This window comes from Canis lupus, chromosome 6, assembly GCF_048164855.1.
Source record: "Canis lupus baileyi chromosome 6, mCanLup2.hap1, whole genome shotgun sequence".
Lineage (NCBI taxonomy): Eukaryota > Metazoa > Chordata > Mammalia > Carnivora > Canidae > Canis > Canis lupus.
Window position 1 is genome coordinate 41,328,431 of NC_132843.1, and position 24,528 is coordinate 41,352,958.

Here is a 24,528-nt window from a genome sequence, read left to right on the forward strand (position 1 = left end):
GGGGCGCGGGGCGGGCACCGGCGGCCGCTCAGGCCCGGGCTGGGGCGCAGGGGTCGGGCGCAGGTCCCGGGAGGCCGAGGCGCCCCCGGCCGCACCCCGCGCCGGGCTCGGCGGTCGCTGGGATCGGAGCCGGCGGCTCTCTCCTGGGCCCTGGCGTCGGACGCTTCCTAACGTCGAGCTCGCGTCCCTGCGCCGGAGGGGCCCTCCCTGCGGGTGCCGAGACGGGCCCCGCCCGCTCCGGCAGCCGGACTGCGCCACGCGAGCCCGCGGATCCCGGCAGCAGCCGCGGCCGCCGCGGGGGGCGGGGCCTGGGCCTGGGGGCGGGGCCCGGGCCTGGGGGCGGGGCCTGGGCCTGGGGGCGGGGCCTTAGGCTCCGCTCCGCCCCGCCCCCCGTCCCCACCGCGGCTCCGCCCGCCGCGCGCTGACAAGAGCCGGGAGCCGCCGCCGCCGCCGCCGCCGCCGCCTCGGAGGAGCCGCGCCGGAAGCGAGAGCGGGAGCGGGGCCGCCAGCCGCCGCCATGGGGAACCGCGTCGCGCGAGAAGACTTCGAGTGGGTCTACACCGACCAGCCCCACGCCAGCCGGCGCCAGGAGATCCTGGGTGAGGCCGGGCCCGCGCCCCGTTATGTGCGCGCGGCCTCCCGCCGCCGGGGCGCGCTCTCCGCGTCGGCCTGGCGCCCCCGCGCCCGCGGCCCGTTAAGAGCCGGTGGGGGTTCCCGGCGGGCGCGGGGTCCCGGCGGGGGGGCTTCCGGGGGGTTCCCGGCGGGGGGGCTTCCGGGGGGGCAGGGCCCCGGCGGGGTTGGGGCTCCAGGAGGTTCCTGGCGGGGGGGACTCCCGAGGGGGTGGGGGCTTCCGGGGGGCAGGGGCCCGGCGGGGGGGAGTCGCAGGGGTCGCAGGGGCCCCGGCGGGGTTGGGGCTCCAGGAGGTTCCTGGCGGGGGTGGGGGCTTCCGGGGAGGGGGGCAGGGGTCCCGGCGGGGGTTCCCGGGGGCGGGGGTTCCCGGGGGCGGGGAAGTCCAGGGCTTTCCCGGAGGGTGGGGGTCCCGGCGGGGCTCGGCAGGTCCTGCGGCTCGGAGCCCCTCGGGCGGAGGCCGGGGCGCGGGGCAGGGCGTGGTCCTGGGCTCGTGGGCCCTGCGCGGCTGCGCTGCCCGGGGCGGGGGCGGGGGCGGGGGCGGGCGGCGGCGCGCTGGCTCGGGGCGGGGGGCGGGGGGCGCGGGAGCCGGGCCGCGAGCCTGGGGCCCCGGGAGGCCAGGCCGCGGCGCTCCCTCGCTCCCTCGCTCCCTCGCTCCCTCGCTCCCTCGCTCCCGGCCTGGGGGCCGGCGGGTCTGCGCTGGGAGGACCGGCCGGCTCCTCCCCGCAGGCTGATTCAGGAACCCCGGCGCCCGGCGCACTAGGCCTCGGCGGGCCCGCGGGAGGGGGGCGGGCCTCGTCCGGGTGGGCTGCAGCCGCTAGGTCGGTGACGAGGTTACAAGCGTACGTGGCCTCCCAGGCAGATGCTCTCCACCCCTTGGGAAAAGCCAGGAAACCAACGGGCGCTAAGTCGAATAGGACGAATGAAGCCTCCCCCACAGTCCTTACCTACTTTCCTTCTCAGCGTCCATTTGCCCAGTGAAAAGAGAAAGCCAGCCTCTGATTTTTTGCTGGGGTGTCTGAACTTAGCAGTGTCAATGCTTTTACAAATAGGAGTCGGGGGCAGCCCCGGTGGCCCAGCGGCTTGGCGCCTGCCTTCGGCCCGGGGTGTGATCCTGGAGACCCGGATCGAGTCCTGTGTCGGGCTCCCTGCATGGAGCCTGCTTCTCCCTCTGCCTGTGTCTAAGAAAAAAACAAATAGGAGTCAGTAGGTTCAGCCTAGATGGATCTTTAAAAAATGGAATCCATAAATCGGTAGCTTGAAGCTGTACAGTTGCTATTCAGGATAGCCTTTCAAGAGACTGGTTACTGGATGCGTGCTTTCTTTTTATTTTTAATTAAAACGTGTATTTTGCAAATCACACAGCAGAGACAGCATCTGATACATTCTGTCTATGCTTTAGACAATCAGCATGCTCCATAAGAACAGGCTGGTGTCCACCTTGTAAAAATCCCACACCTCAGTCCTGGAACTGAGCCAGTGATTTAAAATTCAGATAATCAAGGAAGTGAAAAGGTGCTTATTGATGCTTATCTTGACAATTAGCCTTTTCCCACAGACTTAACATCACTGAACCATTTCACGGAAAGGAAAAAGATGACAGGTTTCTCAGTGAAAATAGAATCCTTTTCCCTGCAGGTGCAAATACTGCTCAGTGTTCCATTTCAGGAGTGGAGCTAGAATAACCTCAGGAAAGATGAGAGTACTAAAATGAGAAGAGATATTTCTGGAAATGGTTGGGTTTTGGGGCGGGGGTGGGGGGAGCCATTAGAGAACATGGATATATTTTTTAACAACAGACATTTATGCTAAATTTACCTTTGGGGTTATAGTATAATTTCATTTTTTTTTAAAGATTTTATTTATTTGAGAGTGCACGAGAGAGCAGAAGGACAGGGAGAAGCAGACTCCCTGCTGAGCAGGGAGCCCGACTCAGGGCTTGATCCCAGGACCCTGAGATCATGACCTGAGCCGAAGGCAGACACTTAACCCACTGAGCCTCCCAGGTACCCCTATTCTGGACATTTCTTATAAGTGAAATTATACAATTCTTGGTCTTTTGTGACTGCTTTCTTTCCCTTATAATGTTTTCAGGGTTCATCTATGCTGTAGCTTGTTGGTATTTTATTCCTTTTAGTGGCCAAGTAATATTCCATTGTATGGCTGTTCACATTTCATTTATTCATTCTTCAGTTGCTAGACTGTAGGGTTGTTTTCACCTTGTGACTCTTACAAATAATGCTTCTATGAACACGTACATGGAAGTTATTATTTTTTTAAATTATATTTATTTATTTGAGAGAGTGAGAGACCATGAGCAGGGAGGAGGGGCAGAGGGAGAGGGATAAGCAGGCTCCCCACTGAGCAGGAAGCCAGGGACTTGGGGCTCCATCCCAGGATCCTGAGAGCATGACCTGAGCCAAAGGCAGATGCTTCAGGTACCCCTCACATGAAAGTTATCAGATGGATGTGTTTTCATTCCTCTTGGCTAGCTGCCCAGGAGTGGACTTACTGGGTCATTGGTAGCTCTCTGTTTAGCATTTTGAGGAACGGCCAGATTCTTCCAAACCAGCTGCACCATTTTATATTGTCAGCAGCAACATGTGTGGGTTCCGGTTTCTTCATATCCTGGTTACTGCCCATCTTTTTTCATGATAACCATTCTAGCATGTGTGAAGTGGTGTCTCATTTTGGTTTCAGTTTGTGTTTTCCTAATGACTAACGTTGAGCATCTCTCATGTGCTCACTGGCCGTTTGTCACTTAGGTTTTTGGTATATTATCTAAGAAATCATGAAGGCTGTAGAGATTTACTTGTGTTACGAGTTTTATAATTTTCTTGTGTTGAGGTCTGTGATCTGTTTTGAGGTAATTTCTGAGTATGGTGTGAGGAAGGGGTCCAACTTCATCCTTTTGCATGTTGATAACCAGCACTATATGTTGCAACAAGTCTTCTTTCCCTATTTAATTGTATCAGTACCAGGATCCCTGGATGGTCAGCGGTTTAGCGCCTGTCTTTGGCTCAGGGCGTGATCCTGGAGTCCTGGGATCGAGTCCCCGCATTGGGCTTCCTGCATGGAGCCTGTGTCTCTGCTTCTCTCTCTCTCTCTCTCTGTCTCTCATGAATAAGTAAAATCTTTTAAAAAATAATTGTATCAGTACCCTTGTAGTATTGATTTTTGTGTACTAAAATAAGCTTTGCAAACATTTGGTACAGAACTACTTGGAGCAGCTTGATTTGTCTGAGAGAACTATGCATGTGTGTTTCATCATTTTAAAATACCCATAAAATGTATATTGCCTTCCATCCTTTCTCAGATGTGTCAATTTAATCACATTTTATATAAGGTAAAAATGTTGGAGCCCTGTCTAAATCGAAATACATAGAGTTATTACTTACTGAATGAACTATTCAATGAGTTATTTCTTATCCACTAACAGTTTTTCTGTTGTTGAAGAACTGCTCCCCAAATGCTCAGATTTTAATGAATGTGACTCGATTGAACTTTAAAAAAAAAATTTTTTTTTTTTTTTAGTTATTCATGAGAGACACAGAGAGAGAGAGGCAGAGACACAGGCAGAGGGAGAAGCAGGCTCCATCCAGGGAGCGTGATGTGGGACTCAATCTTGGGTCTCCAGGATCAGGCCCTGGGCTAAAGGCAGGCACTAAACCACTGAGCCACCCGGGCTGCCCTCGATTGAACTTTTCATTTGGTTTTAGACTAATTCACTTCTGGGCCTATAGGGTTACTTCTCTCTCTTTTTTTTTTTTTTTTGGTCTATTGCCTACAAAATTACTAACGATAAGATGAATTAAACCAACAAAGATCAGAGGTTAGGAGAGAGAAAATGGGTTAGCACCACTCTCACATCTTATATGTAAACCTGGACTTCAGTAGCTTCCTGCCTTGCAGTGTAAGCTTTGAATTCCTCACTTCACACGTAGAGAAAAGAGGATGAAGCTGCTCTTTTCCTTTGTCTTTTCAAAAACATTCTGAATGACCTAACTCAAAAAAAAAAATGAATAAATAAATAAATAAAAAGGTCCTTCCTCCTCATGCTGTTGTGGGTCAGACCTACTCAGCAACACATAAAACCAGAGACACTCATCACACCTGGTCCTCCCTCTGCGGGCGGTAAGATCCAGGGAATGGTCTGCGTTTGCCCTTACAGGACACTTGCCTGAAATGCAGAGCTTTTGCAGTTGGCTTTTTTCATCATTCTTAAATATTTGCATGTAGATTCAACAAAGCAGATAAGAATCTAACAAATGAGCACTGTGCAGTCATCACACAGAAGTGAGCAATATGGAAAGTGGGATCTTAAATCAGTAGAATTCTTTGTACATTATCCTGTTTTCCTGATGACTGTCAGAAATCCACACTGGCAAAAATCTTAGCCACTTGAATGTCTAAACATCAGGAAATGGGTAGAAGTTACAACTGGCAACTAGAAGCGATTCAGTCATTATAAAGGAAATTATAAGTACGTGTCCTCTATATCAACTCTATATCATGTTGAAGTGTGCAACTACATTGCATATACATTATACATAAGTAGATACATCTGTTGTACTGTCAGACACTGGAATAGGTTATCAGACTGTGATTGCAACTTTGCAAAACTTAATCAATTTACTATACAAAGAACTGGTAGGGGTGAAAAGGGAATTGGATGACACGACATCTTTACCTTATTTGTAATTTTCTGTTCCTGTGGAGAGTCTAGATTCTGAGGCTAATTTTTCCTGAACAAATTCTCAATTTGTTGTGACACAGTATTTAGTAACTTCTCTATTGGATTATACTCCTCCCTGTAGTGGAGAAAGTCTCTAATGAAGGGCGTATAATGATTTGGAAAAAGAAAAAAATTAATGTGTTAATTTAATGGGTGTTGTTTTAATTATAATTACAGAACTAGTGAGTGCTCTTTTAAGTTCTTGGTTGTTTTTTTTTTTTTTTTTTTCTTCTTTACAGCAAAGTATCCAGAGATAAAGTCCTTGATGAAACCGGATCCCAACTTGATCTGGATTATCACCATGATGGTTCTCACCCAGCTGGTTGCGTTCTACCTCGTGAAAGACCTGGACTGGAAGTGGGTCATATTTTGGGCGTACGCCTTCGGCAGCTGCATAAACCACTCTGTGACTCTAGCTATTCATGAGGTCTCTCACAATAGCGCCTTCGGCCACTACAGAGCTATGTGGAATCGCTGGTTTGGAATGTTTGCTAATCTTCCTATTGGCGTTCCATATTCAATTTCCTTTAAGAGATATCACATGGACCATCATCGCTACCTTGGGGGTGATGGCATTGATGTGGATATTCCCACTGATTTTGAAGGCTGGTTTTTCTGTACCACTTTCAGAAAGTTTATATGGGTTGTCCTTCAGCCTCTCTTTTATGCTTTTCGACCTCTGTTCATCAACCCCAAACCGATTACCTACTTGGAAATTATTAATACTGTGATCCAGGTCATTTTTGACATTACAGTTTACTACGTTTTCGGAATCAAATCTTTGGTCTACATGTTGGCAGCATCCTTACTTGGTCTAGGTTTGCACCCAATTTCTGGACATTTTATAGCCGAACATTACATGTTCCTAAAGGGACATGAAACCTACTCGTATTATGGGCCTCTAAATCTGCTCACCTTCAATGTGGGTTACCATAATGAGCACCATGACTTCCCCAACATTCCCGGAAAAAGCCTTCCACTGGTAAGTAAAGAGTTTTGAAACATACTCGAATTTCTGATGGTTATAAGACCACAATCAGTCTCAACCTGCCTGTTTTATTTTATTTTTATTTTTATTTTTATTTTTATTTATTTACTTTTAAAGATTTTATTTATTTATTCACAAGAGACATAGAGAGAGGCAGACACAGGCAGAGCCTGATGTGGGACTTGATCCCAGGTCTCCGGAATCCGGCCGTGGGCTGAAGGCAGCGCTAAAGCGCTGAGCCACCAGAGCTGCCCATGCTGCCTGTAAAGGAATCTTGGGGGGACGCTTGGTGGCTCAGCGGTTGAGCACCTGCCTTCAGCCCAGGGCATGATCCTGGAGACCCGGGATCGAGTGCCACATCGGGCTCCCTGCATGGAGCCTGCTTCTCCCTCTGCCTGTGTCTCTGCCTCTCTCTCTCTTTTTCTCTCTCTCTCTCTCTCTCTCATGAATAAATAAATAAAATCTAAAAAATAAAAACAATAAAAGGAATCTTGGTGTGGGGGGAGCATGCCTGAGGGACTTAATCAGTGAAGCGTCTGCCTTTAGCTCAGATCATGATCTCGGGGTCCTGGGATTGAACCCCCACATCCACCCAGTCAGGCTCCCTGCTCAGTGAGGAGCCTGCTCCTCCCTTTCCCTCTGCACCTCCCCCTGCATGTGCGCAAGCACACACACGCTCTGTCTCAAATAAATAAAATCTTTTTTTTAAAAAAAGGTTCTAGTATATTTTGCCACTGATCAAAGCCACTGATCAAAAGCCAACAACCAAGTTCAGTCCTGAGTGTGCCACCCTCGAGTCTTTGGGGCTCGGTCTCGGAGTCTCTCACCCAGTGGTGGCCCTCGGGTCCAGAGTGCTGGAGGATCTGCCGGCTTGTAAACTAAACCAGAGATTGAGAAAGGAGTCTCTTTAAGTGAGCTTTCATCACGTCGCTTTCATTGCTGTTAAATTGCTGGGCTTAACTCAGATTTATGTGCTGGCTTGTTGGGCAATGCAGGCGTCCCACGGAGTCGGCCTGCACGTGAACGCCGGCAGTCAGTTCCTGAGCAGACTCTCTGCAGGCAGGCCCGACCGCTCCCATTGCACGTTTCAGTGTAGTGTTTGTGGAGGACATGAGAGGACGCATTGGACCCCCATCCTTCTGTCCTCTGCCAAGGCCCACCTTCCTAACTTCACTTACCTTTCTGGTGAATTCTTCCCCCCCCCAAAAAAAAAGATTTTATCTGTTTATTCATGAGAAACACACAGAGAGAGGCAGAGACTTAGGCAGAGGGAGAAGGATACTCCCTGTGGGGAGCCTGATGTGGGACTCGATCCCAGGACCCTAAGACCATGACCTGAGATGAAGGCTGATGATTCACTGATTGAGCCACCCAGGTACACCATAAGGACCAACTATTGCCAAATATTTTATGCCATCATACCCACCCAATCGAATTTTATAGATTTCCTCATAAGTTTTTTTAACTATTGACTGATTACAAACACACACAAAGTGAGAACTAAGTGCGACCTCTGATTATTGATTGGATTTCCACTAGAGGAAAGAAAGCTCTAGAATGGACATTGGGTCCATGGGAAACTTTAAATCTGTACTACATCATAGAAAATATTGTGTTGATGTTAACTTTCTTGAGTGTGAAATATATGGTTTTGTAGGAGAATGTTTTTGTTCATAGGAGGTATGTGTTGAATATTGGGGTGGAATGTGAGAGGCCAGTTGTCACATGTCTGCATCTTACTCTCAGAAGGCTCAGCAGAGAAAGCACGCTATGTGGTATATGTCTGTGCAGAGACAGAAAGTGACTCAGTGGAAGTTGGCAGGCCTGGGTAAAGGGCATATGGGTGTCTGTTTTACTGCTCTTTCAACTTCTCTGTACGTGTCACGTTTTTCAAAATAAAATGTTTGGGGGAAAAACCATGCAACTGTCTAAAGACAAGTTTGAATCCCAGCTACTTTGTGTCATTCTGCCTGGCACAGGTCTGAAGACAGTGGGAGGCTTTTGTTCATCTCTTCCCTAAAGAAGTGAATTTTCACTTTTTACAGAGGATATAAAGCTGGTTGCCCTTTGAACAAAATCAATTTTTCAATCCTAACCATAGAGAGTAGATTCTTGAACAACAGTGGTTAGGGTGCCAACTCCCCACAGGGTTGAAAATCCACATGGGACTTTTGACTCCCCTAAAGCCTAACTACTGAGAGTCCACTATTGGCATAAACAGACGATGCCTAACCGATGGCATAAGCAGTCAATTAACACATATTTCGTATGTTTTATGTGCTATATGCAGTGTTCTTGCAATGAGGTGAGCTCGAGAAAAGAAAATGCTAAGAAAATCATAAGGAAGTGAAGACACATTTACAGGACTACACTGTGTTTAGCAAAAATACTGTATACATAAGCCGTGCAGTTCAGACAGTGTTGTTCAAGGGTCAAATGTACCTTAGCTTACAGGTTTCTTTGTTAAAAAAAAAATTTTTTTAAGGCTTTTATTTATTTATTCATGAGAGACGGAGAGAGAGAGAGAGGCAGAGACACAGGCAGAGGGAGAAGCAGGCTCCCTGCAGGGAGCCTGATGTAGGACTGGATCCCAGGACTCTGGGATCACGCCCTAGGCTGAAGGCAGACACTCAACTGAGCCACCCAGGCTGCCCCCCAAAAAAATCTGTTTTTAAATTTTTTTAAGATTTTGTTTATTTGAGAGAGAGCTCAAGTGGGGGAGGGGTAGAGGGAGAAGCGGACTCCCCGCTGAGCATGGAGCTCGACATGGGGCTCGATCCCAGGACCCTGAGATCATGAAGGCAAGTGCTTAACCAACTAAGCCCCCCAGGCGCCCCAGCTTCCATGTTTCTTGACCAGTCCCCAAACTGAGAATGTGCTTGCCTCAGACATCACTTGACGTGAGGCAAGTGTCTGTCCTGGTCCTACTTGCTTCCTGCTGCCTCACTGCTGAGCTGCGCGGACAGGTGTCCTCAGAGTTCTGGTCTTCCCTTTCCTGCTCTTCATCTCAGGGGTATATCTGGGAGCATTCTATTCTGTGTCCTCAGCAAATCCCTGCTATTGATTGGATCATGGTATTGCAGGTGGTGTGATAATGTGCAGCGTTAATAGTGTGTGTGACGAGGTTTCTTGTAATAGCTTTATTGAGATATAATTTATTATTATATCTAGCTGTTTAAATGACAAAACATCAGAGCTTGTGGCAGAGAGTCTGTGATCTGAGAGGGTGGAGTACCTGTCCCTGTCGCAATGCAGATGGCTTTGGAATCCCTGAGCTCCTGCTCTTAGGGCTGAGTTTTGGGGACGGAGGAGGCCAGCGGGCTCGTGGTTTCTCAGTGTTTGTGGTGGGCATTTGTCTGCCACATTTAGTGGGACTCAGCCAGCACTCATTCTTGTGTGTTTTCTCTTGCAGGTGAGGAAGATCGCTGCCGAGTACTACGACAACCTCCCCCACTACAACTCATGGATCAGAGTACTGTATGACTTTGTGACAGATGACACCATAAGTCCCTATTCGAGAATGAAGCGCCATCAAAAAGGCAAGGTGGTCCTGGAGTGAAGGTCCTTAGAGTTGAAACCATTCCTCTGTGGCGCTTCACGGCGGCTAGAAAGTGGGATTGGAGCATGATTGATCTCAGCCTGGTGAAGCAGAGAAGCCCCTCTCATGGTTCCGGAGGGTGAGCTCCGAGGCCCCCAAGCTTCCTTGGCTTCCCACGGTCAGCCTGCCTAGCCCGCCTTCAGCTTTGCTCACAGGGAGCGTGTGCATTGTGTCATCACTGTGGAGGACAGTCTCCCTGGCGTCTGACATTTTGTAAGCATATCATAAAAAAAGCTATTTCTAGTACATTATTTTCACTATAAAGTTGTACTTTATTAAAACAGCTAATAAACTGAGCTATTAATCACAGTAGTATTTATCACATTTTCATACTTCACTGTGTTTATCTAATACGGTACTGGGGTGAGTTCACTTCAAAATGCCACCCCACCCCAAAAGATCTGGAAATCTCTTTTCCTATAAGCTGAATTTTTAGTTTTTACTATTGTACGTGAAACTGAAATGACACACTCCTGAATCCTGCATAGCCTATTCATAAATAAAGGACTTACTGCGTTCAGTCACGTCCAACATTGAACTTCTTTTTCAGATGCAGCGACTCTCAGAAGTAGCTCCACTGAGAGACTTCCATGTCATTTTATTGCAGCAGAAGCAGGGTGTGGTCTGATGGGAGGCAGCTGGCTTCGAGGGGCCAGCAGTCCTGGTTACCTGAACTGTGTCACTGGGGTAAATTGTGACATGGTGAAGTACTTTCTTTTTTTTATTAGAGAGGGAGAGGCAGAGGGAGAGAGAGAATCCCAAGCAGACTCCACACTCAGTAAGGAAGCCTGACGGGCTCAGTCCCATGACCCTGAGGTCAAGACCTGAAGCAAAATCAAGAGTCGGACACTCAACCAACTGGAACCATCCAGGGTCCCCATGGTGAAGTATTTTAAAAATAATAGATGGTATCAAAAACTCAAATAGTCTATTATTTGTACACAACCCCAAGCAACCTTATTGCGAGATGTTACGAAGTCCAACTTCTGTAATCACCAGCTTGTCCTCGGAGGGATAGGCAAACCTGCTCTACAGACCTCATTTCATCTCCACAGTACTTGCTTTCCCTTCCTGGCCCTCTAGCCTGGGAAGATTCCGGGGATCAGAACTATTGCTTAAGGAACCATCCCGTGAATGGTGCAGAGTGATGATAGAACCAACTTTATAATTCAAGCACACTCGCTCAGTCACAGTGTCTGAAACACACCCATGGACCTGAGGCATGAAGTGGACTGTGTTGTCTGGCAAGCAGGCCTCCCATTCTCCTTGCCTGCAGAGCTTGAGCCGCTGGCTGAGCAGCACACGAACACTGACAGGTCCCGCGTCCCCACCTGGCCCCTCCTTCTCTGAGCCCTGTGGCTGTGGGGCCTCAGTGTCTACGTCTTCATCCTTCCCCAGAGCTGCTGTTGGCAGTCACATTACCACTTCTGGTTTGGGTGGTAGTCTCCTGACCAGTCCAGCTCCCGTCTGCCAACTCAGCCCATTGTTTCTGTTCCTGGCAGGGACTTTCTCAAAGAGAGAGCACGGACTCTGGGGGCGGGAGGAAGGCTGGGCCTCCGCGCCCTCAGAGCACAGGGTAGGGCATGAGAAATCCTTCTGCGGCTTTGCACAACTCCTGCCTCCACCTCCTTGTCTCCTGGTCTGGCTGGCTCGTCCTCGGAGCTCACACCAACCTTCTGCAGCCCATCCCCATTCCCCAGCAGGTCAAGTGCTGCTCTTTGGGACTCTCCAAATGATCCATGGCCCCACTGACTGCTTATGAATTTGCAGTCTGTTTCCCTATGAGGCGCTAACTCCCGAGGGACAGGAGAGACCTGTACTTCCGTTTGCCGAACCTCGCAGAGTTAATGCATGCCTCCACAGTAGGCACATAATAAACGGGGAGCCACCTACAGAGCTGGTCCTTGAACCCGAACAAGGCACACAGGGGAGGGCATGTGGACAGCCTAGGAGTGCAGGCCACTTAGAACAGTGGACGTTTGTCAAGATCCCTACCGTCTGCTCAGCCCTCACTTCCCTACTCTCCATCCTGCTGGCTGGACACAGCCCTGTTCCTGTCTTCATTGTGAACAGAGAAGATGGGCTCAGCCAGACAGAGGCCTCTGCCTGAGGCCACAATGGGCAGGGCAGGACCTGCGGCTTGAACCGGGAGCTCCTGAGCCGGACGTGTTGGGCGAGCTGCACATGCTCACGCCCAGGCCCAGCATGGACAGGTGGGAAAGCTCGAGTTCCCTCCACTGCCTGCTTGACTCCTCCCACAAGCCTGCAGTTTGGGCTGCATCTCGGGGGATTTACTTCTAACAACCTCCAAGTCTTGTGTTTTGTTTTTATTAGAGTTTGGCTTTTTATAGAACATGTTATGAAAGATGTTTAATCAAAAGGACCGAAGTCCATGCCTTTCTCAGACTCCTCAGGTTCTCCCTTCTTTGTGTCCACTTCCTTTTCAGGGAGGGTGGTCGGCCGTAGTGGAGGGGGCAGGGCGGGCCACCAGTGTCCCCCATTGCCAGTGAGGCTCCCGATGTTGACAATGGCCGACGCCTTGGCCAACTAGCCTGGGCAGAAAGGGTCAATATTTTTGCTGACCACTTTAATGAGGGCATCACTCCTACCCTCTGTGGCCGTGCCCAGCACCTCATCATGGTGAGGCCACAGGCAGGCCAGCAGGGAGTGGCTGCCGGGTGTGGGCACCAGCTGAAGTGAGGGTCTTGGGAGGCCCGGGCTCCTCAGTAGAGGCTGAGCAAAGGGCCGCTCTAGAATGCTACCGTGGAACTTAATGCTTGCATTAGTTGCAAAAACCCATTTACTTATTCACTCCTCATGCACGTGGCCAGGCATTGCATCAGGCAGCGAGGCTGCAGAAAACGTTCAGGAGAGCTGACAGTGCAGCACTAGCCTGTGTGTGGGGTCAGCAGTCAGTGATGAAGGGCTGGACGCCTACAACCGGGGGGGGGGGGGGGGGGCAGAGGGGAGGAGGGCACACGGCCACCAGCGACCCATGCCCAACCTGTAGGCCAGGGAGGGGCCCTGCCTGGGCTGGGGTGCAGGGGGACTGGGCCCAAGACATTGCCCCAAGGGCGCGCATGGGGCAGCAGAGTCTGGGCTCCTGCTCCCCTACCTGCTCCAATGACTCGGAGGCTCTGTTTGGACAAGGAAGTGTCTTGCTGGGAAGGTCTTCCAGGAGCCAAGCTTAGTCACTTGGAATGAAGCAAGGATGGGCCGGCCGACCCTGAGAACACTACCCTCGGAAACCCGAGGGCATTAAGCCCGAAGACCCTCTCGGGGGGCTGGGGGTCAAGGGGGCACAGAGGGAAGAGGGCAGCAAGTCACACAGGGCCGAGGCTGCTGACGGGGGAGCTGGCTGCAAACGAGGAGTGTGGCAATGTCCTGGGGCAGCCCTGATGGGGGAAGGTCAGGTCCGGCAGGTGTGCTTCGCTGGAAGGTTAGTGACAAGGTTGAGGGAAGGAGAATGGGAACGGCATCTGGGAAAAGGTGGGCCCCGTGGTGGCCAAGTCCACTTTGAAGTGATTCAGAGATTTGTGGAGCTCCCGACGACCCCATGGAGGGAAGGTGCCCGCCAGTCACGCATCGATGCCACTGGGGAGGTGGCCGCAACCACCGGCAGCCGTGACTTGGCGCACAACACCCGAGGCAAAGGGTCAGGACCCCGTCCTGAGTGGTCCTCCGTCCTGGCGCTCCTTTATGGGTTCGGGGCACACGCCTGGCGGTTCCTCCGCACAGGCAGACAGCGTGTTCATGGCCCACGGCCCTGAGTCGCGGACCCTCGGCCCAGGAAGAGCGGAGGCTCTGTGGGAGAGGCCTGGGAAAACTGCGAGGCCCTGGGCGGGTCAGCACTTCGCTGCTCTGGGGAGGGCTCTGCGGCCGGAACAGGCCCACGGGAAGGGCAAACGACACCCAAAAGAACAAACCGTGTGTGAGAGGGAACGGGACTGTCACGTGTTGAGTTAGTGGTTCAGGCCCCACATCGTCGTCCGGCGTAGTAGCCGAGATTTTCTGGCACAAGGGGGAGTCTCCCTTCCCAGCCTGACGGGCGCTGTGAGCTCCCACCTGAGGCCCCAGCAAAAGCCAAACCTCCAGGGTCCCTTGGGAGCCGCGCTGGCGCTGGCTGACAGATCCAGTGCCCAGAGCTCTGGGTCCTGGCGGGGCTTCACGGCCTCACACCTCCCACCCATCCCTCCCGTGACGGACCAGAGACGTGTGATCACTCGCTGAAAGATCTGCCCTCCTGGAAGGCAGCCACCATTGTGTCCCTTACGATCAGTGTCGAGTAGGCCATCTTCTCCTTGGCTGGAGGAAGACGAGAGCCAAAGTTAGGCAACTGGCAACAGGTGGCCAGCCTGCTCCCCGAGGTGGGGCGGAGCCACGGGCGGCTCCGACCCACACCTTCACCCCCACCTGCCTGAAGAACCAGTCTGGGTGCTGGGCCCTCCAGCCTGGAGCCCAGGGTCTGGCTGCGAGGATGCCCTTCTGCGCTGAGGGCCCGGCCCCACCGCTCGCCAGGCATCTCCCCTGCTTCCAAGGAGACACGCGAAGGCCACCACCAGCCGTCCCCGCAGCCAGCTGAGGTGGGAAATTGGTGGCACGGTCCCACCCCTGGTGGACCTGGTCCGTACAGATTGCGGAGAAACGTAAGCCAGGTGTAGGCTGGTCTTCACCGTTCACGGAACTACATGTCACTAAGCCAAACTAGTTTTTTGAGTAAAGGCTGATGCAGGAACTGCTTGTTCCCGAGAATCCTGCCGGGGGCTGACGGTGCGGGGGGCGGGGCTCCCGGGGGGCCATCGGCCCTCACACAGGTATCATCCTCATTTTGCGACCGAGGAAGCAAACAAATTTGGTCTACGACATTTCAATTTGGAGCCCTCTCCCCAATTAGTGTGACACCTGAAGTTTTCAAAGACAGGATCGGGTCCATACCTCCGAGGTCGCAGGGCCCCGGATGGGGGGTGCCTGTGAACTCCGTGAGCTTTCTCTGCAACGTGTCCCCGGCGTCTGGACACACGTCCAACCCAGCGGTTTTAGGAGTTGGCTCAGAAGCGCAGCCAACCGTCCCGGGGCCTCCTAGGAAGAGCAGGCACCCGGGGCCCAGTTTGCCAACAAGACAGGCAGGCGGACACGGGGATGCCCAGTCCCTGTGACTGGGAGGACAAGGGCAGCTTTGTAGAAGTGTCAGCTGCAGCCCCAGCTCCAGGGCCCGGGGCAGGGACCCCGCCCGGCCAGCTCGCCCCTGTTCGGTGGCACCTGGAGGACACCGTGTCACCTTGAGACATCTCAGAGAGCAACAAGGAAGGAAAACAGGACCTTGGTACCTGTGTATCTGCGGCAGGTTAGCTCACTTCCCTTCCCCACCATCCGTCTACCTCCCAGGGCTGCTGGCACCATTGTGGGATGGTCACTGCCTGGGTTGCGTGGGCATGGCTCCTGCAGCCACTGGGAACAGCAAGGTGTTGAAACCGGTCATCACGATCATTCCAAACCATAGCAGTTACTGTGTGTGGCCCAAACTCTCCTATGAGCTATTTTTTTTTTATTTTTTAGAAAACTATGGTAAAAACACATAACATAAAACTCACCCCGCTACCCATTTCTAAGTGTCCAGTTCTGTGGTGGTGCGTACGTTCTCATTGCTCTGTAGCCAATCCCTGGAATAGGTTCGCCCTACAACACGGACAGTCAACACCCGAGGCACGACTCCCTGTGTGCCCCTCACCACCCAGCACCCACTGCTCTGCTTCCTGTGAATCTGTGACTGGGGTGTTTCCTCTTTAAAACAAGCACAGCTTGGGGATCTCCGGGTGGCTCAGCGGTTTAGCACCTGCCTTCAGCCCAGGGTGTGATCCTGGAGGCCCAGGATCGAGTCCCATGTCGGGCTCCCTGCATGGAGCCTGCTTCTCTCTCTGCCTGTGTCTCTGCCTCTCTCTGTGTGTCTCTCATGAATAAATAAATAAAATCTTTAAAAAACAAAACAGAAAAACAAGCACAACTTGGGGCACCTGGATGGCTCAGTGGTTGAGCATTTGCCTTTGGCTCAGGTCATGATTTCAGGGGATCGAGTCCTGTGTCGGGCTCCCTGCTCAGTGGGGAGTTTCCCTCCCCCCCTGCTCATCCCTCTGCTTATGCTCTCTTTCTCTCTCTGTATCAAATAAATAGATAAAATCTAAAACTAAAACTAAAACAAGCACGACTCTCAAGTGCACATCCATGCCCACAAGAAAGGCTCTGTAGGAGCTGGGTTTTCTTTTCTTTTCTTTTTTCTTTTTTTCAGCATTCAAAATCTTTTTAATAACAAGGCAGGATCTGGGGTTAGTTTTTGTAGCCTCGGCTGGCCCTGCGGCCTCTGGCACGCTCTAACTTCCGGCCCTTGGATCTCACGTAGGGTTTGGTGTGGCTGTGTGGGGTTCTGGGGCCTTGCCAAAGTGTCTGTACACCTCTCGGCCCTTGCGTGGACCAGAGAGTAAGACGGTGCCACAGCCCTTGGGGGAGACCAGGGCCAACTGGTCGAAGGTGAGGATCTTGCCTCCAGCTTTGAGGATGCGGCTCCGGGCACGGCTACTCACGCGCAGTGCACACACCTTCAGCGTGGGCACCTCCTGGACACGCACATCATCCGTTATGGTCCCTACAACCACAGCTGTTTTGTTTTCCCGGCCAGGCAGTTTCATCTTCCGGATCATCCGGGAAAGGGACAGAGGTGGCCGGTTGGTGCGACTCATGAACAACCGCTTCAACACAACCTGGTTAAAGGTAGAGTTGGTTGGTCTGGCCAGACACCTGTACAGCTTGTCCAACAGTCTCAGGTAGATGTCCTGGCCCTTGGGCTCCTTGCGCCGAACCTTTCGGTCCTTGTTGTGGCGGATGTCGACTCCCGTGATGGTGCCTCCTGCTCAGCCAGGTCCGGAAAGAGCCAGGAGCTGGTTTTGAGGGGAGTAGCCAGGCACTGGTCAGAGGGGAGCCACCCCAACATGGGCCAGACATTCCAGCAGCTGCATCTGGGAGACGGTGGGGACAGGCCCACAGTCCCCGGAAGGGGCTCGTCTCCAGGCGCACGCTGCCAGCCTGCTCCGCCCACCACCGGCTCCCGGGCCCAGGCTGTGCCTCCCTCCCTGGCCACCGCCCAGAGATCTCAGAGCGAGATCCCGGCAATTCCCAGGTTTCCGAGCTCCCTGGTTTGGACAGACACCTGTCCTCGTCTGGAAGGGCCCCCGAGGCGGGGTTTTCCAGCCTCTGCTTGTCGGGAACATGCTGAGTGCAGACGTGCCTCGGGCTGAGGGTGGGGCGGGCAGTGGGACGGGAGGACTGGCCACCCTCACGTCCTTGCCTGGGCGTCCCTCACACGCGTGTGGGCTAGCAGGTGCACACACTCGCACGCACACGCTCACACCTGCGTGTGCACGCTCGCACCCGCACACACGCACGTGGCATGTTGAGGCCCCTGCGCGGCCTCCCGATCTGCGGCCCAGAGACCAGGCCCCTTCCGTCCCGGCCCGCGGGGCTCGCGGGACCCGCTCTTCCCCGACGCCGTTCCTCACCCGCTGCCTGGCGTGGGTGGGCTTCCTCCTAAAGCCGACCTGACGCGAGAATGTGGGTCCACACAGCTTGGCTGGCGGGTGACCCCGGGCCACGGCGTCAGGGATGGACAGGCCTGGCCCTGGAGCCTGTGCGGCCTGCGGGCTCTGTGTTCACAACAGGCGTGGGCGGAGGGAGCCAGGTGGCCCCTGTCCCTCGCGGTCGGCGGTGTCTCCCGGGGACACTGCCCGTGTGCTGCAGGTCAGGGGACAGGGAAGCCGCTCGCAGACATGGCCCCATCTGAGGCCAGTGTGTCCCCAGGCCTCTGAACGGGCCTCCCTTGCCACAGGGTCACAGGGATGCGAGGCCTCGGCACGAGGTCAGCCTGGAGAGGGAGGAGTCCCACAGCCACGTGGCCCGGGTCCCTGTCGGGCCGCCACCCCTGGGAGATGAACACATCTGTTTTCCTGGGGTCACACGTGGTTTTCCAAGAGTGCCCACAAACACGGGTCTGATTTCTCCTGACGTGCACACGTCTCTGAGGCCGCCCTGCTCCGCCACCCGCTCTGCCAGTGACCAGGCCCTGGTGCCCCCAGCCCGGCCTCAGGAGCCCGCCGGGCCGACCTCTGCTCCCCAGCTGGGGGTGGGGCGCCAGGGGGCCTCGGGGTGCAGGGAACCCGGGCAGGCGGCCAACCCCACGCGGGTTCCCAGGGGCTGGCCGGCAGCCCTCACTCGGCCCACCTTCCACTCTCAGCCCCACTTGCCCCCAAATCATTCCAGGTCAGGGACAAATGTGTATGTCCTCCAGGGCTGGGGGTGGACACCCTGGGGGTGGGCGCCAGAGTTTCTCCTTTCCATGTACATGGAGAAGGAGCCATGGGGCCTGCGGCATGAAGCTGGGACCTGGTCTCCACTTCCTGGGCCCAGCAAGGTGACAAGTGGCCTCTGTTGTTCAAGCCACCAGTGTGTGTCTCCGTTGTGATCGGAGTTGACGGAGATGATGACAGCATGCAGCGTGTGTGGGAAAGTTCTGGGTGTTTTCACCAACGGCAAAGGAGATGGTTTATTTTTTTTCCCATTTTTAAAAAAGATTTTATGTATTCATTTGACAGATAGAGAGCGCACAAGTAGAGGGAGGGGCAGAGGGAGGGGGAAAAGTGGACTCCCCACTGAGCAGGGAGCCTGACGTAGGTCCCAGGGTCCTGGGATCACCACCTGATCCAAAGGAAGATGCTCAACCACTGAGCCACCCAGGTGTCCCAAGGAAGATGATTTAAAAAACAAAACAGACAAAAAAAAAAAAAACAAAAAAAACAAAACTCAATGCAAGTCAGTGACCTGCTCCATGTGCTCCTGGCCCCTCAGCACGTCACCCAGCGTCCAGAGGTCAGGCTTCAGGAAGGGAAGGCCCCAACAGTTGGGATGGTGGGAGAAGGCCAGGCTGGCCCACGGAGCTGAGGATGACCTTCTGGCGAGTGTCCTGCCAGCAGGTGCCTTCAGGGAAAGGACAAGGCACAGGATTTGTCCCCTGAGTCCCCTCTGCTTCTTGGGGTACCTGTAGGAAGGGAGAGAGGTGGCTGGGCAGGGCAGGGGCATGACACCCACCTCACAGAGATGTGACGCTAACCTCTGATCGGGGACAGAGCCACCCAACCCATCTGACCAGAGGAAAATCTGCAGACAAAAGTTCAAAAAAATGTTAACAGTAGCAGTCTTGGGGAGGTGGGATGATGGATGGCCTGCATACCCTCTGCCACCTTCCTCTCAACTTCTGGCAATTCATGTAGCCAGAAACATAAAGGCACAGAGTCGTCTGCAGGTGTGACAGGTGCTGGACTGCGCCCAAGCCGGTCAGTCAACTCAGGCTCTGGACGTCCCCGTCATGGAGCGGCCCCACAGCCAGGACTCCTGAGGCCGTGATACACTCTCCTTGGGTGAGTCACTACCCTGCCTTGTGACCACACTTGGGGCATTCTTTAAGCTCTAGACCTTTAAACTTTCCATAATTGTGCTTTGTTTCCTTAGAGAAAGAGATTTTCAGCGGGTGACACTGGCCTGGCTGCGCGGATGGCTGTGGCAAGTTCCTTGCACTCTCTGGGGTCACTTTCCTTATCTGCTGACCCAGGACAACAGTGATACCTGCCGCCCAGGGGCCCGGGGACAACTGAATGGGTTAAAACACACAGTGGCCGTCTCCGAGGTGTGTGACAGGTGCGACAGGGGTGCCTGCCCTGCAGAGGCCTGTGGTGACGTGGGCAGGACGGATGGACGCACACACGCAGGACCACCGACTTGGCCGGTGATGAAGAGGCTGGTGGGACGCAGGAAGAAGGTGCAGCATTTCCTCGGACAGGCGGGTCTGCGGACCCTGCCCCCCACCCCTTCCCCCACCCCAGGAGAGGCCACCTGGCGGCGCGGGGCTGGGGTTTTGCTCTGAGCAGTGCGTCAGCCACCAGCGCCCAGCCTGGCTCCTGGCTCCCAGTCAATAAATATTTGTTGAGCAAATTAGTGAAATCTCTCCTTCGGGTTGTGCTTCGGCCCTTGGGTGGCGCCGGGTGGCCGTCGCTGCCTCTGCCGTGCCCTGGACCCCACTAGGAATCCCCAGGCCTCCCCGGGGCGAACTTGGCTGGTTTGTCCTGGGAACGGTGACAGGCCCACATGCGGGGGGGGCCTCCGGGCGGAGGCCTGACGGGTCCCGACATGCCTCCTTCCCGGAGCTCCGCGCCCCCAGCCCAGGCCCCCGCTCGGCCCGCCCGGCCCCTCTGCCCTAGACCGAGGCCCCGGCGGCCCCGGGCGCAGAGCTCGCAGGCCGGGCCATCACGCCGCAGGGAGGAGGCGCAGAGGCGAGGCGGCCTCTCCTCCTGCGCTGCTCTGACACACTCTCCCCGACGGCGCAGCAGGCAGCGCGCGTGTCCTCCCACGCGGTCCCCCGGGCAGGCACATCTGCTGGTCCAGCGCCGCCCACCCGCCTCCCGCTTTCCTCCAGCGAGGCGTTCCCTGCGGAGCCGGCCGGGACGCAGAGCCTGAGAGTCACTGTCCCTCGGCCCACTCGGTCGGGCCCCCAAGCAACCCCAGATCTCTCCACAGGTTTTCGTTGTGAAATGTCACGGTGCTGGAAGGCACGTACAAGGTCCACATACGGCTTAGAGAATCGGAGCAGAAACAGGGTGGGGGGGGCACGGCCCGCCCGTCCCGGGTGCGGTCTGCACGGCCTCGGACGCTCGCGCTCGCCTGGCGCAGTGCCCGTGCTTATCAACAGTACCGGCCTTACAGTTCAAAGACGGCAGATCTCATGTCAAGGGTTCTTATCACGAATAAGAAAATTAAGAGGGCAGGAGATGATGACAGGTTTATGGCACAGACTGTCGTAATGGTTTCATAGGTGGGTAGTTATCTCCAACCTCATCAAGCCCCTTTCTGTGTGTGTGTCTTCACCTGAATAAACTGGATAAAAGAAGACGGAAGAAAAACACACAGCGCAGAGGACCCCGGGCAGTGCCCCTGACATACGCCATCCCCCCCGCCCCCACCGACGGGACCACTATCCTGACTTTTGTGCATCTTTCTTTTTCCGAAGTTCTTCATGAAAGGGTTTTATTGAAATTTTTGAGGAAAGCAGAAATCAAACTCATTTTGAGAGGAAAGAGCACCGTATCTTCTAAATCACTGTAAATGTATCTGATTTATTCACTCAGGATATTTCTTCACACCGGTGTCAAGAAAAATTCTTAAAAAAAAAAAAAGATTTATTTGAGAGAGTGTGTGAGCGAGCAGGAGGGGCAGAGGAGAGGGAAAGAATCTCCAGCAGACTCTCCACGGAGCGTGAAGCCCGACGCGGAACTTGATCCCAGGACCCTGAGATCACAACCTGAGCCGAAATCAAGAACTCAACTAACTGAGCCACCAAGGCACCCCCAAAATTTTCATTAGAAAACTTCTTTTTAATTGACACATAGTCAACATACACTGTTAGGCTCATTTCAGGCCCGCGATTCTGCGCATTAACCCTGCTCACCCTCACCCACTGTACAGTGTTGGTCCTCAAGCTGTGCATCACATCGGGACTGGTTTATCTTAGAACTGGGAGTTTGTGCTCTCGACGCCCTTCACCCATTTCACCCACTCCCGCCCCCTCTGGCAACCACCTGTTTGTTCTCTGTGTTCAGGAGCCTGTGTCTGTTTTTCAGATTCCCCCTACAAATGGAATCATGTGGCAGCTGCCTTTGCACCCATGTGTGCATCTGTAAAAAACTCATAGTTTTGCCTCAAAAAGCTGAGCAAGTGCAAACCTCTGTTTGCAGGGCAAGGGCATTACATTTATGGCCCTCCCCAGAAGCAGGGTGAGCAGAGCTGGCTTCAGCCTCCTTGGGGAGCCCCAGGGCCCCCCAGACGCACACAGTGGGGAGCAGTGTGAACAAGGTGCTACCGTCCGGCAGCCACATGCTCAGAAGGGAGGGGGCTGCTATGGCCGTCCTGCCTCCAGACCTGCGCTGGCTGCCAGAGGCAGAGATCCCTGTGCTCCGTGCATGGGAACGAGGGGCTCACTTCTGCAGGGAACACACAGAAGACTAGAGAAATGAGTGGCCCAGGCACACGCTGGGTATCCTGTCTTCCTGTTCAAAACACTGTAGGAGGCCGTCGTGTGCTCTGTGGCTATAACCTGTGACGGGGTCTGTGTTCCAAGCCTCTCTGCAGGCTGGCCAGTGGTCTCCCCCCGGGTGGGGCCCCTCTGTCCCCCACATTCTGTTTCTTGCTTTTCTCCCTCTTCTTGGTGGAGCACATCCTGATAGTTTTCTGAAGGGTGGAGGGGACAGAAGGAGACAACGCTGCCTGAGGGTGCTCACCTGGGGCTCCAGGTGCCCCAGACCCACCACACCTCCCCGGGGGCTATTGGAAGAGGGCCCACTGCTGGGCTCGGGGTTGCAGAAGACTCAGAACTCAGGTTAGTGCTGGCCTGCCCATGGAAAACCTGCAGGGAGAGGTAAATGGCAACCCCAGGCCCTTTGCACAAGCATAGGTGGGGGGTGCATCCAATGCAGGTGCAGCCAGACATGAGATGAGGCCTAGGTGCCCTCCACAGGGTGCTATGGCCTTAGAGGGTATGTGAGCTATTTCTGGGTGCTGAGGAGGTGGTGCAGGAGAGACCCCAGCTCTGCTCCCCTCTCCGGGGCTGAGGGACACGGCACTCAGGCTGCTCTGTGACCTGGAGGGGAGACATGGAGCCAGTATGTGTCCATTCTGTCCTCACCACTGCCTATGCGCTGCTGGGGGGAAACCAAGGCAAAAGCCCCATCTCAAGGGTGGTGAGCCTTTGTGGTTGCAGGAGAAGCAGGCTAGCCTGGAGCCACACTCAGGCCCCACCCCACACCCCCGCCACTAGTGTGTATTCCGGGGCTCCCCACCTGTAAGCTGCAAGGGTGGGGCTTTCGGGGCTTTCCTCGGGATCGCCTGGGGATTCTGATCCAACCCGTCGGCGGCGAGGCCCAAGTGGCATGTTTTTGAAAAACATGAGGTGATGCTTGTGTCATCCAGAGTTGAGAAACGCTGACAGATGATTCAAAGGTTTTTTGTGGGCATTACAACGCACATCCTGGGGACAGCCAAGCTGTAGGTGACATGTTCCAAGAGGAAATCCACAGGGCAGCGGCGCTGCGTGCACTCGGACTCCTGGGCGCGGCCTCGTGGGGACGCGACCACTGTCCCGTGGACTCTGGGACACACAAGCCGGCACCGCATCCAGTGATGCTGCAGAGACGTGGGCACGTTCCGTACTGTCCCCAGAGCCAAACATGCGCCCGATTCCTTCGATCTCTTACTGCCGAGGCTGGACAATGGAGCGGCTGTTTCTTCTCCTCCACTTTATCCATTTAAAAGTCACTTAGTTGGGCAGCCCGGGTGGCTCAGAGGTTCAGCGCCGCCTTGGGCCCAGGGCGTGATCCTGGAGACCCGGGATCGAGTCCCGCGTCGGGCTCCCGGCATGGAGCCTGCTTCTCCCTCTGCCTGTGTCTCTGCCTGTCTCTCTCTCTCATGAATTAAATGACTGACTGACTGACTGACTGACTGACTGATACATGGTCTCTGATCGGCCTCCGGGTGGGGGAGGTGGGGGCGGACCGCTGAGGGAGGTCGCGGGCTGGGCTGGGGCGTGGAGCAGGCGGGCGCCCGGGAGCCCGCTGGGACGGGGCGGCGCGTGTCTGTGGCACTCGGCCGGCGCCGCAGTTGGCTCTCGGGTGCTCCGCGGGGGCATTTGGCCGTTTCCCCGACAGGCAGCTACCCCGCGCTCAACCACATCCCCCGGTCTCGGGCTCCCCTTCGCGGTGGATCTGGCCCCGAGAGCTCCACCGACAGCGGCTCAGAAAGACCCGGCGGCCATTTGAACACTCGACGGTCTCGCACAGATTCAGAGTGAGTGGCCGCTGCCTGAGGTTCCAATAGTGGTGGGACACGTCACCCGTTATTTTAAAGAGATTACGGTTATGAGGAGTCACAGCAGCTGATGGAGGCAGAACCCACTACGGTCTCCCAGGAGCCGCGGCGCTCGGTCCACGCGGACAAAGCCGCAGGATCTAGGCCAACAGGGCTTCGGGCCTCCAGGATCCACCTATTTACGGTGAGCTGCGTGAGAAGCGCAAGTCGCTTAACCTGACAGGGGGCTGACGGGGGGGTGAAGGGAGGGTGGGGGGGGCTGATGGGGGGGTGAAGGGAGGGTGGGGGGGGCTGATGGGGGGAGCTGACGGCAGCTGACGGGGGCTGACGCTCCCTAACGAGGGCAAGTGGCCTGGGGCCACCCCCCAGGAGAGGACAGGAGGGAAAGCCGGGACGGTTAAGCATGTGCAGGTAAAGTTATGCTTCTTCATGTGTGCGTGCCTGCTAACATGTTAGTGGTTAGCATGACAATGAGGGGAAAGTGGGTGAGCGGTCAGTGCTGGGGACCTTGGTGGCACAGACGGTTGGGTCCCATCTTTGGTCGTCTCTGTCGTCAACGTCCTCCCTCCACATCCCTGCAAGACAAGCACCTCAATGCAGTCTTAGACCTTCGTTCCTCCTCATGGAGGC

General features: G+C 54.7%; 1 protein-coding gene, 1 long non-coding RNA gene and 1 pseudogene across 2 annotated transcripts; 2 read left to right on the forward strand and 1 right to left on the reverse strand.

Moving 5' to 3' along the window:
- Positions 1 to 403: 403 nt before the first annotated feature.
- Positions 404 to 10,468, forward strand: DEGS1 (delta 4-desaturase, sphingolipid 1). The gene is made up of 3 exons (XM_072830120.1): positions 404 to 599; positions 5,602 to 6,344; positions 9,763 to 10,468. The coding sequence occupies exons 1-3, from the start codon at positions 518 to 520 to the stop codon at positions 9,907 to 9,909; spliced, it is 972 nt and encodes a 323-aa protein (XP_072686221.1). The 5' UTR covers positions 404 to 517; the 3' UTR covers positions 9,910 to 10,468.
- Positions 10,469 to 16,242: 5,774 nt separating this feature from the next.
- Positions 16,243 to 17,388, reverse strand: LOC140636051 (large ribosomal subunit protein eL18-like; annotated as a pseudogene).
- A 681-nt stretch (positions 17,389 to 18,069) lies between these two features.
- Positions 18,070 to 19,980, forward strand: LOC140634698 (uncharacterized). The gene is made up of 2 exons (XR_012032086.1): positions 18,070 to 19,406; positions 19,498 to 19,980. It is a non-coding gene; the product is annotated as an uncharacterized lncRNA (long non-coding RNA).
- Positions 19,981 to 24,528: the final 4,548 nt, after the last annotated feature.